The sequence below is a fragment of the Kogia breviceps genome, chromosome 9 (genome assembly GCF_026419965.1).
Source record: "Kogia breviceps isolate mKogBre1 chromosome 9, mKogBre1 haplotype 1, whole genome shotgun sequence".
NCBI lineage: Eukaryota > Metazoa > Chordata > Mammalia > Artiodactyla > Physeteridae > Kogia > Kogia breviceps.
In genome coordinates, this window is record NC_081318.1 from 45124793 (window position 1) to 45140324 (window position 15532).

Consider the following 15532-nt stretch of genomic DNA (forward strand, 5'->3'; position numbering starts at 1 on the left):
TTTCGGCAATATCTAAACGCAGAATCATTGCAACAGACCAGAGTATATCCGTTCACACTGGAATACACTGATATTCACCAGTGCAACCATCCTAATTATGTATCATTAGCTCTGCGTTCTTATTGGTGGGTATTTGTGAAGTACTAGTTGTGAATAATTTGAATACTGCCTCTGACCAAAGCAAGTTATAAAACTGAGTGATCCAGCAAAACTTAAGTGAATTTAATATGAAAAAAGTCAAACTAGTTACTTGAAAAATATAGTTTAATGAAATATGTTTATGTACTAGCCTTATATATTTGTGGTTTTTATTCAGCACTATCTTTACTATCACAAAGAGAGAGTGACATATAATTGATTTAGAATCATGGAACATCTCAGGTACAGGAACATTCTGATTCAGTGGAAACTTTATAATTATAGCCCATAGTACCATGCTTTTTTGCTACTCCTGTTTTTGAGGATTCTGTAGGTTAAGAAAAGATTGTAGTTGATGTAACTTAAGTTACATAGATTTAGTGTTCTATTATATTTTCATTTAAGGACAGTTTTAAAAATATTGTTTTATTATTTTATCATATTTTATTAATGTTGAGATACATTGCTCCAAGACAGTGGTATTATCTCACAAATAAAATATTAAGTTATTATTAAAGGCTCTCAGTTAAGCCCATCAACCCAAAGACAACATATGTTTAGTATCCTATGTCTTTCTAGGAAAGCAATTTAATATCTGATAGATTCTATTTGGATACATAAGTGCATTAGACTTTTAGGACCTTTATAAATGAATGTATTACCAGGTATTTACTGCATTTCAAAATGGAAAAATATGGAATTCCACTTTGGGCAGGCCAAATCAGCTACTGCTAAAGCAATTCTCCTGCAAATAAAGCTATAAACTATGGACAAAATACAAGATACAAATAAACACAACCTCCAATGATGTGAGAGCTGTAGAGAGTAAACAAAATCAGACACATTTTGGAGATGTTTTAAAATTTGGAGAATCTGACAGAATGAGGTGAGTGTGACGTTTTGTGTCTTTACTCTGAAGGCAGTCTCAGTCAAGGCAACACTAGATGGATAAAGCTATATTTATACAAAAACCTCCACTATGTTTCTGGCTAGAGAAACCAGTGTAGGAACTACCAGAGCTGCTAGCAAGTGAATTAGAACTCCAGAAAAGAGATTGCCAAATAAGAGGAAACTTAAATTCTGTGACAGTCTCAATGACAACACAGAGAGCAGGAAAATGTGACTTGTTTACAAGGGAAAGAAAATCAACAGATGCAATCTCCAAGATAAACTATTGTTGGAATTATCAGACTAGAACTTTTAAAGCAGTTATTATATTTATGCTCAGTGAGGTAAAGGAAAATATGCTTGTAATAAATAAAATACAGTAAAATTTAACCAGTGAAATGACAATATAAGCAAGAGCACACTGAAATTTTAGAACTGCAAAAGTAAAATATCTATATTGAAAATTCACTGTATTGGCTTAGTAGCAAGTTGGAGAGGACAGAAGAGAGAATTCAGTGAGCTTGAAAAGATCAATCCAAATTATCCATATTGAAGAAGTAGGAGAAAAAAAGATTTTTAAAAATGAGCAGTTTTAGGGATCTATGGGACAATTTCAGGTGGTCAAACATAGGGACAACTACAGTCTCAGCCCAGGTGGTCAAACATAGGGACAACTATGACTAAAAATAGTCTCAGAAAGAGAGGGGAGAGAGAGAGAGAATGAGACACAAGAAATGTTTGAAGAAATAATGGCTGAAAACTTTCCAAACATGGTGAATGAGATAAATGTATAGATTCAAGAAACTCAGCAAATTTAAACAGGATAAATTCAAAGAAAAACATACCTGCATGCATATTATAGTCAAACTGCTAAAAGTCAAAGATAAATTAGAGAAAAATGACACATTACATTCAAGGGAACAATTTGATTTACTTTGGACTTTTCATCAGAAACCATGGAGGCCAAAAGGAAATGGAATAATGTCTTTAAAGTGTTAAAAGAAACAACAGCAAAAAAGTTGAAACAGAATGCTATGTCCCATGAAAATATCCTTTAAAAGTGAAGATGACATAACATTATTTTTAGATGATGGAAAACTACAGAAATTTGTCGCCAACAGAGCTGCATTTTAAGAAATGCTAAAGAACTGCGTGATGACAGTATATCTCTTAATTTATTTAGGTCCTCTTTAATCAGCAGTGTTCTGTAGTTTTCAGTGAACAGGAGTTACACTTACTTTTTAAAGTTACTACTAAGTGTTTTATATTTTGTGCTATCATAAAATAAATTATTTTATTTATTTTCCAATGCTTTGCTGCTAGTCTTTGTGTGTGTGTGTGTGTATGTATAGATATATATCTATATATTTATATCTATATCTGTATCTCCATCCAAGGCATTCAATGGGGAAAGGAAAAGCTTTTCAACAAGTGGTGTTGGAACAGATGGATATCAATATGAAAAAAAGTTTATCCTTACCTCACATCATACTCAAAATTTACCTTGAAATTGATCATAGACCAAATACAAAAGATTAAAATGGTAAGACTTCCAGAGGAAAACAAAGTCCTTGGGGTAGTTGGAGGTTTCTCAGATAGGACCCCCAAAAGCATGAAGCATTAAAAAAAATTGTATTAAAATTTAGATTAACATACACACACTATTATATATAAAATAGATAACCAACAAGGACCTGCTGTATAGCACAGGGAACTCTACTCAATAGTCTGCAGTAACCTATATGGGTAAAGGATCTGAAAAAAAATGAATATATGAATAAGTATAACTGAATCACTTTGCTGTACACCTGAAACTAACACAACATTGTAAATCAACTATACTCCAATAAAATTTTTAAAATTTGTATTAAAATTTAAAACTTTTGCTCTTTGAAAGACACTGTTAAAAAAAAAAGCAAGGTAGGAAGTAGGAGAAGTTATTCACAACATATATATCTTACATAGGATTTGTACCCAGAATGTATAGTGTACTTCTACTGCTCAATAAGAAGAACACAAACTACTCAATTTTTAAAAGGGTAAGGTCCATGAATAGACATTTTGGCAAAGAAGACATACAGATGGCCAGCAAGCACATGGAAAGATGCTCAACATCGCTAATCATCAGAGATGCAAGTCAAAACCACAATGAGATATCACCTCACACCTGTCAGAATGGCTATCATCAAAAAGACCACAAATAACAAATCTTGGGGAGGATGTGGAGAAAGGGAATCTTTGTACACTGTTTGTGGGAATGTAAATCGGTGCTGCCACTGTGGAACACTGTATGGAGGTTCCTCAAAAAACTAAAAATAGAACTACCATATGACCCAGCAATTCCACTTCTCTGTATATATCCAAAGAAAATGAAAACACTAATTAGAAAAGATACATTCTTCCCAATGTTCATAGCAACATTATTTATAATAGCCAAAATATGGAAGCAACTTAAGTGTGTATCAACAGAGAAATGCATAAAGAAGATGTGGTATATGTATATAATACTATTCAGACATAAAAAAGAATGAAATCTTGCCATTTGTGACAACATGGATGGACCTGGAGGGTCTTTTGTGTAGTGAAATAAGTCAGACAGAGAAAGACAAATACTGTATGATATCACTTATATGATAGAGGTAGGAGATTAAGAAGTACAAGCTATTATGTATAAAATAAATTAGCTACAAGACTATATTGTACAACATAGGGAATATGGCCAATATTTTATAATAGCTTTAAATGGAATAAAATTTTTGAATCCTTATGTTTTACACCTAAAACTAATATAATATTGTAAATCAATCATAGCTCAATTTTTAAAAAGGGGGGGAGGGCCTGAAAGAGGCATTTCCCTAAATAAAGATATACAAATGGCCTATAAGTACATGAAAAGGTGCCTGACATAATTAGTCATCAAAGAAATACAAATTTAAAACACACTGAGATACCACTACATATCCCTTAGAATGGCTGAGATCTAAGAAATCTGGAACTTTCATACACTGATTGTCAAAACGTAAAGTGATACAAACCACTTTGAAAAATTTTGGTAGTTTTTTAAATAAAGTTAAACACTCATCTATCTTATAAACAAGCCATTCTACTCCTAGGTATTTACTCAAAAGAAATGAAAACATATCTACACAGTGACTAATACATAAACACTCATAGTTTTATTCATAAGGGCTCCAAACTAGAATCGAATAACCCAAATGTCCATCAGCTGGTGAATGGATAAATAAATTGTAGTGTCCTCGTATGATGGAATACCATTCAGTAGTAAAAACAAATGAACTATTGATGAACAGCTATGCGGATGAATTGCAAATCATTATGCTGAGTAAAGAAGGCTAGAAAAATAAGAGTACATTTTGTATTTTATATGTGTGTGTGTGTGTGTGTGTGTGTGTGTGTAGGCAGATACATATAAGTGTGTATACCTAGTGTTTAGTTTAATATATATGTGCATGTACACATGTACTCTACATATATGTGTATATACACATGCACATATATATCTGCTTTATGCCTCTCTAGTTTGCATTTTCTAGTTATATATATGTATGAGTACACACACACATACATATATAATAAAACCAGAAAGACATAAAGCAAACTATCTAGACGTAAAGCAGATCAAACGTTGCCTGGGGCCTGTGGGTAGAGGAAGAGGTGAGCTTTGTGCAAAGAGGTTTGAGGGCGATGGAAATGTTCAGAACCACGACTGTGGTGGTCCTTCCAAAAGTTTTACTCAACTGTTAAAACTAATTGAAATGTGCATCTTTTAGGGAAGCAGTTTATTCTATGCGAATTTTAATAAAGTTCTTAGAATAAAAAGATCAGTGTTTGGCAGGGGTTCAGCAGGAGGAATGAATAGGTGGAGCACAGGGGATTTTAGGGTGTTGAAACTATTCTGTCTGATACTGTTAATGGTGAGAACATGCGAGTATGCATTTGCCAAACCTCATAGAACTGTGCAACATGAGAGTGGACCCTCAGGTAAACTATGGACTGGAGTGAATGTGAGGTATTGATATTGGTTATCATTTGTAACACATGTACCGCATTAATGTAAGAGGTTAATATTGAGGGAAACTGCAGTGGGGGAGAGGGTATATGGGAACTCTCTATACTATCTTCTCAATTTTTCTGTAAACCTAAAACTGCTCTATAAAAGTCTATTAAAAAAAGTGAAATACCTATATCCAACATGTACTATGGATTATCAGTCCCCCTCCTAGGATTAATTTCAAATTAATTTTTTCTTAAAACTTGAATTCAGTAGAGAAAGGAATGCTTTACTACACTTTCACTTTCTTTGGAATTTTTCCTGTGAGTTAATTTTCCAAATGATATGTGCATTCCACATATCATATTCCTGATAAATGATACCCTTAATCTTTAACCTTCATTTATTCCTCATTAAAAAGTCCGCCTAAAAGACTCAAGTTAGATTCAAAATGTCACAACCAATTAACTGATTTTGGTTAGAAATGGCAAAGAATAAACTAATTTTTTTTCCATTTTTTACTTCTATCCTTTTTTCTCCATGGGGTCTTCCTGAAAGGGAGTTTCGGACCTTGGTAATTGAGATGGTGATGGCTACGGATATGTCCTGTCATTTCCAGCAAATCAAAGCAATGAAGACTGCACTGCAGCAGCCAGAAGCGTGAGTGGGCCTGTGACATCATGTGTTTTCATAGGTGTTTGACCTTGTCTTTGTCCATGTCACTGTACCTTTAAAGTTTATCTCCTTCAATATGACTTTATTGAGTGATCTCATAAAATAATGATGCTTGGAGGAGAAAGCATGAGAATTGTACCTATCACAGATATATTCTCATTAGGGTTGAAATAACAATTTGCCCCAGTAACAATTTGCCCCAATTAGAATGTAAAATATTTCCGTCGGGGCTTCCCTGGTGGCGCAGTGTTTGAGAGTCCGCCTGCCGATGCAGGGGACACGGGTTCGTGCCCCGGTCCGGGAAGATCCCACATGCCGCGGAGCGGCTGGGCCTGAGAGCCATGGCCGCTGAGCCTGCGCGTCCGGAGCCTGTGCTTCGCAACGGGAGAGGCCACTACAGTGAGAGGCCTGCGTACCGCAAAATAATAATAATAAAATAAAATAAAATAAAATATTTCCGTCAGAAACGAAATTATCGAATGCAGAGGCAACAGATAAAGCTCAGTTAGTGACTCTTGGATTCTTGTTGTCTTTTTAATGATGGCAGTCATTCCAGAAACGGTTTTGAGTCAGTTTTTGAGGTGTCCAGTTCAATAAACATGGAGACCTTGCTGATGAAAATCCCAGTTGTAGGATGAATTGATGATTTTCCCCTAGTTCAGCTGCAGTGGGGTTTGAGATGGGAGAATGGAAGGGATTTTATTTTTTTTTAATTTTTAATTTTATTTTATTTACTTTTTATACAGCAAGTTCTTATTAGTCATCAATTTTACACACATCAGTGTATACTTGTCAATCCCAATCGCCCAATTCATCCCACCCCCACCCCACACGGCTTTCCCCCCTTGGTGTCCATACGTTTGTTCTCTACATCTGTCTCTATTTCTGCCCTGCAAACTGGTTCATCTGTACCATTTTTCTAGGTTCCACATACATGCGTTAATATACGATATTTGTTTTTCTCTTTCTGACTTACTTCACTCTATATGACAGTCTCTAGATCCATCCACGTCGCTACAAATGACCCAATTTCATTCCTTTTTATGGCTGAGTAATATTCTATTGTATATATGTGCCACATCTTCTTTATCCATTTATCTGTCAATGGGCATTTAGGTTGCTTCCATGACCTGGCTATTGTAAATAGTGCTGCAGTGAACATTGGGGTGCATGTGTCTTTTTGAATTATGGTTTTCTCTGGGTATATGCCCAGTAGTGGGATTTCTGGGTCATTTGGTAATTCTATTTTTCGTTTTTTAAGGAACCTCCATACTGTTCTCCATAGTGGCTGTATCAATTTGCATTCCCACCAACAGTGCAAGAGGGTTCCCTTTTCTCCACACCCTCTTCAGCATTTGTTGTTTGTAGATTTTCTGATGATGCCCATTCTAACTGGTGTGAGGTGATAACTCATTATAGTTTTGATTTGCATTTCTCTAACAACTAGTGATGTTGAGCAGCTTTTCATGTGCTTCTTGGCCATCTGTATGTCTTCTTTGGAGAAATGTCTATTTAGGTCTTCTGCCCATTTTTCGACTGGGTTGTTTGCTGTTTTAATATTGAGCTGCATGAGCTGTTTATCTATTTTGGAGATTAATCCTTTGTCCGTTGATTCATTCGCAAATATTTTCTCCCATTCTGAGGGTTGTCTTTTCGTCTTGTTTATGGTTTCCTTTGCTGTGCAAAAGCTTTTAAGTTTCATTAGGTCCCATTTGTTTATTTTTGTTTTTATTTCCATTACTCTAGGAGGTGGATCAAAAAAGATCTTGCTATGATTTATGTCAAAGAGTGTTCTGGAAGGGATTTTTTAAAATGGTGATTTGTTAAAAACTCTTATTGAGGTTCTGTAAGTTTGGTCATCATGTGTTTGGATCCTTTGCGTTTACAGAATTGAAAAGCCGAAAGCATTATCCCTGATGTTGCACACTGCAGACATTAGCCATCCAGCAAAAGCCTGGGAGCTCCACCATCGCTGGACGATGTCACTCCTGGAGGAGTTCTTCAGACAGGTACCTTGTTGCTCTGCTAACCACGCTCCCACTGCTGTCATCCATGGACATATCCTGAATTTTATATTTCAGCAACATTGTGATAAAGACTATTGAGATTACAGTCATCTTCTTTGTGGAGGGAGAGTTCACAGCTTTTTTTTTTTTTTTTGGTCTTCTGGTCATGTGATATTTGAATCTCACCTAAATTCTGATTCTCAGAATGTTATGGTATTTCTATCCTATGCAAAAAAAAAAAAGAAATGCATTTCCTTGTGGCAGTCTTTTGTCAAAATGTTAGCTGAGGAATGCTTTTACTTTTTTGAGGGGTGGGTGACCAAATGGCAGTCGCTTTAACTCGCTTCTCTGTTATAATTGGCTGGGTTGTTCCTTTCTAGCAGACGAACCCATGTTGTCAAATTCCAAAGCTGGGTGGGGCAATTTGAGGTCAAGAAATCACTAGAAGCTACTGTTCCAATCATATTTAAACTTAGTACATCCTAAGACACAGGGTTGTGTTTTCTACAAGAATAGTGAGAGTCTTTAATGAGGATACATTGCTTTAAATTTTTTTTTAAAGAGGTGCATAGAAGTAGAGAAATAAAAAGGTAAATAAATGCATAGCCCAAGACTGCTGTCTTCTCAAACCCAGACATGTGAGCTAAGCTCATCTCAAGAAGAGCTGCCATTAAATATCTGCTTCGAGACGTGAGGTTCTGAGGTTGAAGGCAAGATGACATGTAGATTGTGGGACCTGAATTACAGTTAATTCAGATTAATACAGTTAATTCATTAATTCTTGTTTATTTACTGAGGGAGGTTACAGTACGGATTCAGAGACCTCTGAGATTCCATAAAACACTACATATTAACACCAGTCTCAACTTTGTCCTCTAAACTGACAAGAGGTGTACTCTTTCACTGGTTACTCAGATTTTTGGAAGCAAATTACTCTTATGATTACTCTTATTCTTATGATTCTACTTTGAATGGAGAAATTATAGAAGGCATTTCTGTGTTTGTTGTTTTCCTTCTGAAGCTGCACACAATATCCAGTAACAAAGTGGGACTAGAGTTAACAGCATATTAGGCAAAGTTCAGAAGGCCCTTTATTGGAATTTTTATTCCAACTGGTTTGTGGTCTGGAACTAATGAAATCACTCCTCTCGTTCCCAGTGGTCTCATCTGTGATTTGTTTTTTGGAAGGTGGGAGGATTTAAAGGAAAGTTGGACCAAATTTTTTCCTTAGTGTCCTTCCCAGATTAAATGTTCTACAATTCCTTAAAGCTGTCCAAGGGTGCACATCAACACGTACGCACACGTGTGCCCCCCTTAAGCTGTTCTGTGAATACACCAGCAGGTACCTTATTCAGCATATGGCTGTTTCCCTTTCATGGTCATTGCTTGGCCTCACAGAGTAGTTCTCAAGGGGAACCCAAGGACGTGAGAGGAACTACAGCTGTAAAGGTGTGGCCATGCTGTATATACAAGAATGACTGCAAAATCATCCTTAATCGAGGGCTAATTTTGAGCCATTTTTCCAGAGGTTACTTTTCTAATATTAATGAAAGAATATTCTCCAAATCTCCACTTCCCTTATCATGTGCTTTTTTTGATTATTGCTTTTGTAATAATACTCCCTATAACTAGAAATATTTAATCTATAGCCGGAGGCAAATCATCACTAACTCATATAAGTTTGAGGTATTGGAGTGATTCCTTTTTTTAATTGTGAGAGAGTGAATATGAGAAATTACTTAAATATGTGAACATTTTTTCCCATTAAAGGAAAGCTTGTTTGCACAAACATAAGCTTGAATTGAAAGAAAGTGTACCAGAGGCAATGTGAAAATAAGCATATTGAATTTCTTGCCAATTGGGAATGGAATGTTATCTCACTGGACTGGAACTATTTTTTAGCAATCATGATTCAGAAAATTATTTTTATTGACTTAATATTTTAACCCAGATGCCGTAAGCCGTGGTAAGTAACCGACGTAGGAGAAATGTTGCCTGAGTTCTTAACTATAGATTTTAAATTGGACAGTTCAAATGGGAAATCTCAATGGGACTGTAGAATCTTTGAAAAAATTACATTTAGAAGTTGGGTTATATTTCAAAATAAGGGCATAGCCTCAGTGCTGATAGACCAGACCTTCTATGCTTTGCTAAAAGAGTAAGTTATATCTTCAGTTTTACAAAATCCAAGCCACTGCCTCAAGTCTTCTACAATGAAATATTGACTTTAAGGAAGTATAAGTTTGCCTCTTTGGTGAATACATTTTGAGATTCATTTCCTTAGTATTGCTGTATATTTTTCAAACATCTCCTACAATTCTTTATTTATTTATTTAAAAATTTTTTTTTGTTTTTGTTCTTTAAATTTTATTTTATTATTATTATTTTTTTTGCGGTACACGGGCCTCTCACTGTTGTGGCCTCTCCCTTCACGGAGCTCAGGCTCCGGACGCGCAGGCTCAGCAGCCATGGCTCACGGGCCCAGCCGCTCTGTGGCATGTGGGATCTTCCTGGACTGGGGCACAAACCCGTGTCCCCTGCATCGGCAGGCAGACTCTCAACCACTGCGCCACCAGGGAAGCCCCTACAATTCTTTAAATTTCCTCTGTGTTTGTGGTTGTTTCCCCACTTTTATTTCCTATATCTGTTTTTTTTCCTTTCTTCTGTATGAAATTAGTTAATCATTTGATTATTTGCTAATCTTTAGCTAATCTTTTTTATTTTATGATGTCAGTTACTCTTTTCATTTTTATTAATTCATTTCTTCTGCTTGAGTTTATTTTGTTCTTTTGCTAATTCCCTGAGTTGGATGCTCAATTTAATTATTTTCATTCTGCCTATTTGATATTAGAAAATATAAGGCTAGGAGTTTGTGTTATCATGAATCTCGTAGGTTCTAATATGCAGGTGTTCACAATCCTTCTTTTCTAAATATTCTGTAATTTAGGTTTCGATCTCTCTTTTGCCCAAAAGTTGCTTCAGTTGGCGATGTTTGTTTATGTAATTTTCCAGTGGTAGTTTCCTTTGCTTTCTATTTTTGCAATTAATTTGTGGCTTACTGAAATTTGATCAAAGGATTTTTTTCATTGTTCGGATGTTACTGTGAAACTCATTTGTCACCTGCTATATAATCAATTTTTCTGAATGTCCATGGCTCTTGAAAAGTAGGTTTATTTTCTCCTTGCAGGGTATAAAATTCAAAGAACACCAAGTACATACACCTTATTAATTATTTCATTTAGGTATTGTATATATTATTTTTAAAAATTTGATCCATCATGGGCTGACAGGTGTTTCTATTATTTTCTATGTGGTATAGTTTCTGCTCCATGCATGTTGATTCTGTGTTATTTGTGTTCTTGGATATTCATAACTGTTAGATTTTCATAGTTTACTGTACCTTTATCATTATAAAACCCGCTTCTTTGTCTTATCTAATGCTTTTACCTAGAGTTCAAATTCGGCTCATTTTAAGAGGAGACTCTTGTCTTTGTGCAACTTTCTACTCTAACCTTTTCAGAGATGCTTTGATTTGGGTGTGTCTTTTAAACACTGTATATAATTGAGGTTTTTCTATGAGTCAATCTAAGATTCTTTTATTATTTGAAATCAGCCATATTAACATCTATTGAAATGACAGGCATCTTTGCTCTTAGGCGCTATCATATTTTATATTATGATTTCTGTTTTTGTGGCTTCTTTTTAAATCTTTCACTATATTGGTGGTACCATCTGCTTTGTTATGTTTTTATTTCTTCTGATGACTTGGAAGTTTTATAATATATATATATTAAATATATATAAATATATATATTTAATATGTTTATATATTGCAAGTTACATTCATTAAATCTTTAATGATTTCCTTTTCCATTTGTTTTTGTTTCCTTCTTTAGGAAAAAGTTATTCATATGTGGCCTCTCTTGTTTTTCTTCCATGTCTGTTATTTTCCTTTAAATCTTCTTTAACTCTCTGATCAGTGGTATTTTTTTCAGTCCTGAACTCCAAGTCCCTTACTGTGTTTTTATCCAGAATAACTCTCCTTTGTTTGGCTTCCAACACAATCTTTATTTATATGATGGTTCTGTTTTTCTTTTCCATATCTTCCCTGAGTTTTGGTTTCCCTGAGCTCCTGGTTCCCTAAGCCCTGGTTCTTGATAATTTCAGGAGTTTCTTTCTGATCATGGCAGTATGTTTGGTTATGACTTGGTGGCACTGTTTTTTCTGGTTCCCTGTTATTTTTATTTTTCTGTTCCTTTATTTATTTATTTTCTTTTCATGTGAAGTATCTTTTCATAAGTTTTATTTTTTTTCCTGGTAGTGGTGATAGTGCTGCCTCCTCTTTCTCCCCCCTTTCTCCTCCCCCTCTTCTCATTCTCCTCCCTTCTTCCTTCTTCTTCTTCTTCATTTTATTATCATTTACCATCTTTGAGTGAAATGCTTTTTTTTTTTTTTTTGGCGGTATGCGGACCTCTCACTGTTGTGGCCTCTCCCATTGCGGAGCACAGGCTCTGGACGTGCAGGCTCAGCGGCCATGGCTCACGGGCCCAGCCACTCTGTGGCATGTGGGATCCTCCTGAACCGGGGCATGAACCCATGTCCCCTGCATCGGCAGGCGGACTCTCAACCACTGCGCCACCAGGGAAGCCCGAAATGCATTATTTTTTGACCAACTATTTGCAGGAGATATGTGCCAGGGAGAAACTAGAACAGCAATATTCTAAGTTCCATGGTTTATTATGAGGCTTCTATGACATGGGGTGTGTGTGTGTGTTAGCCTTTACTTCTTCCTGGTCAACAGTAGGCAACAATTGTAGGACTACTCACAGTTCAGTCTCTGACATCCACCCACTCTCTTGCCATGCTTGTGTATTTTCTCATTCAACATTTTCTTCTCTACTATTCCTTGGAGCTAAATAGGGTGCAGAGTAGCTCCTCACACCAGCACTTACTGTCTCTCTGGTTTTCCCATGTAATGGATGTGGGGTACTTTTCCTGTCTGAGTGAACTTTGGAAACCTCTATTCTTCAAGATTTATCTGAGATCTGCAGCCATAGGCCTCTTCTCTGGGCATCTTACCTCACCCCTCCCAGATATTCACAGCATTTTGCAGCCGTTCCTCATGTTGTTTTGATTTGAGATTACAGATTTCTCCTAATATTCATTTGTGTTTCTGTTGTTTGTCATTCTCCTGTTTTGAGAAGATAATTTCTGAGAGAGAAGGGCAAAGAAGTCTTTACTGTACTTATCTTAAATCCAAAATCATAATAATTTTCTCATACCTCATATTTGTAACTTCTTCCTCTGGGAAAGAAGAATGTATATTGCTGCATTTTGTTCAACTTGATGTTTTTGTTGCCTCCCCAATCAAATACCTTTTCTTCAGTCTACCTGGAAACACTCACTTGAGATGTCACCTAACAGTCTTTTGAAGCTCTTGCATTGAGAGATGCCGTCTGCCCTGTGAGCTTCCAATACAGAAAGAACCTTTGTTTCTCTTAATTGGTTTGCTGCTTACAGATAGCTGCTGTAACAAACAAACACCCACATGTATAACAGTACACATAAAATGGAATTTTATCACCCACTCACGTAAAGTACCGACAAGTGTTTCTTGATTGGCAGATGGTTTACAATAAGCAGTGATTTTAGATCCAGACTCTACCACCTACATGTCTTCCATGGTGCTTATCTGCATCAATCCAGCAAAAGAAGGGAGGACATAGAAACATAGGCATAGGTGATTTTATAGGCCAGACTGTGGTGGAAATACATCCCCTCTCCTCCTGTTTTATTATCTAGCACAAACTGGCACAGATTCTGGGAATCGTAGTCTAGCTAAGTGTGGACAGGAAATGGAGGGGGGCGGTGGTTTGTGAACAACTAACTTCCCAATTGCTCTCCCAGCTTGCTTGTGATAAATGTCCAAGTGACCAAAGGAACTTGAGTGTTTCTAACCAAATTCATCTTTTCATTCATTCAACATTCCTTGTGTTCCTTTTGTAGATTGATTCTGTGACCTTATCAGTCAGTTATCTTAACCCCTACCACAAGAATGATAGTTATTTATTTTTCTGCACTGTCCTGGAAGAAAAAAAAATGAGTTCCTTTAAAAGAAAATCCGTTGTGCTGACTGAGGCTTTCCCCCTTTTTTGAAAATATTGACCTCTTTAACACAGAGGAAGGTGTATGAATAATTCCACAAGGGCCAGTAGTTAAAGAGTTGTACAATATTGTATCAGTCAAGCTGGATTCGCCTGTAGAAGTACATTCTTCTGTATTATCTTCCACGTATTTTTTCCAATTTATAAATGTATCTGTCCTCCAGAGGGAATTCAGGGACCACTATCTTAAAATAGGTTTTTAGTAGTTGGTAGTAATAGTTCATTAATTCCAAAAGATGTAAGTGATGTGTGGATGTGGGTATGGACAAGTCCATGGGATAAGAAGTTGCTTAATATCATGTACTTTTTCAGTAATAAAATCCAAATTAACGCGTACATCTTAATAGTCAAGTGGTTAGTGTTCTTCTAAGCCACGCCCATTAAAATGCACCAGCAAAACAACTTATATCCCTGCTTCATAGGGAATAAGAGTGGGTTTTATTTGTGTTAGCTGAGCTAGCCCACTAAACCAGCTACACAACAACAATTTATGTTATAAATACTCTTCCTTCTCGTCATACTGCCCAAGTAGAAATAGCTTTGGAGTAAGTTATTTTCATCATGCCACTTGAGAGATAGAGTAGCCCTCAGCAAGGCATACTCAGAAACAGAGGGACCATTGTGTCCCATGGGCTGTTCATACAGGAAAGAGTACAGAAGGAGCTAAGCCACTTCAGGACTGTTCCTGAGACCCTTGGATGTCCCCAGCGCCCATTGTGACCCCCACTATTCAGCTTCCTCAGGCGCCCATTCCTTTTCCTTCTTTTCAGTAGATCTTAAATGTGCATGTGAACTAGCATCCTTTCTCTTTGGTAACATGCCTTAGAAAGAAAAAGCATTCAGTTTTTGAACTTTGGTTGTCGAATTAGGTTATTACTCTTTATTTACTATAGGTTCATTGGCGATATTTATTATAATCAGAGTGTAACAATTAGATGTAACAAGTCCACTAAAAGTTTATCAGATCTTCACTTAGATGGTAGAAATATCTACTGGAAAACAATATAATTTATTTATATACATTTTCTCACTTAATCTTCATTGTTACTTGATGACATAGGGATTATTATCCCACATTTGAATTAAATGTGTGGGGCTTCCCTGGGGGTGCAGTGGTTAAGAATCCGCCTGCCAATGCAGGGGACACGGGTTCGAGCCCTGGTCCGGGAAGATCCCACATGCTGTGGAGCAACAAAGCCCGTGTGCCACAACTACTGAGCCTGCTCTCTAGAGCCTGAGAGCCACAACTACTGAAGCCTGTGCACCTAGAGCCTGTGCTCCGCAACAAGAGAAGCCACCGCAATGAGAACCCCGCACACGGCACTGCGTCAAAGAGTAGCCCCCGCTCGCCACAACTAGAGAAAGCCTGTGCGCAGCAACGAAGACCCAACACAGCCAAAAATAATGAAAAATAAATAAATAAATTTATTTTTAAAAATTGAAATATGGAGAGGGAGTATAAACTTCCTATGATCACACAGGTGGCGAGAGCAAGGCCAGATTCAAGCCCAAGTCAGTAGCCATTAACCTGGGCAGATTCTTTTCTGTTAAGTTGAATCAGCACAACTTTGCAGCTCTCAGAAGGGTGACACATTTTCCCTTTCCTCTGGGTGTGTGACTGAAGTATTGCGCTCTGGTTCAGAACGGTT

General features: G+C 36.6%; 1 protein-coding gene across 20 annotated transcripts in view; it reads left to right on the forward strand.

The window, feature by feature from the left end:
• The window catches only part of PDE1C (phosphodiesterase 1C), a 701054-nt gene that overhangs the window by 516080 nt on the left and 169442 nt on the right, over nucleotides 1-15532 (forward strand). For all 20 annotated transcript variants that reach the window (XR_010842164.1, XR_010842165.1, XM_067042382.1 and 17 more), the window contains 2 exons: nucleotides 5597-5698; nucleotides 7602-7722. Coding sequence is in view for 18 of the 20 variants with exons in the window: in XM_067042382.1 (XP_066898483.1) it covers nucleotides 5597-5698; nucleotides 7602-7722 (223 nt within the window). In the remaining 2 variants the exon portion in view is untranslated. The remainder of the gene's footprint in view (nucleotides 1-5596; nucleotides 5699-7601; nucleotides 7723-15532) is intronic.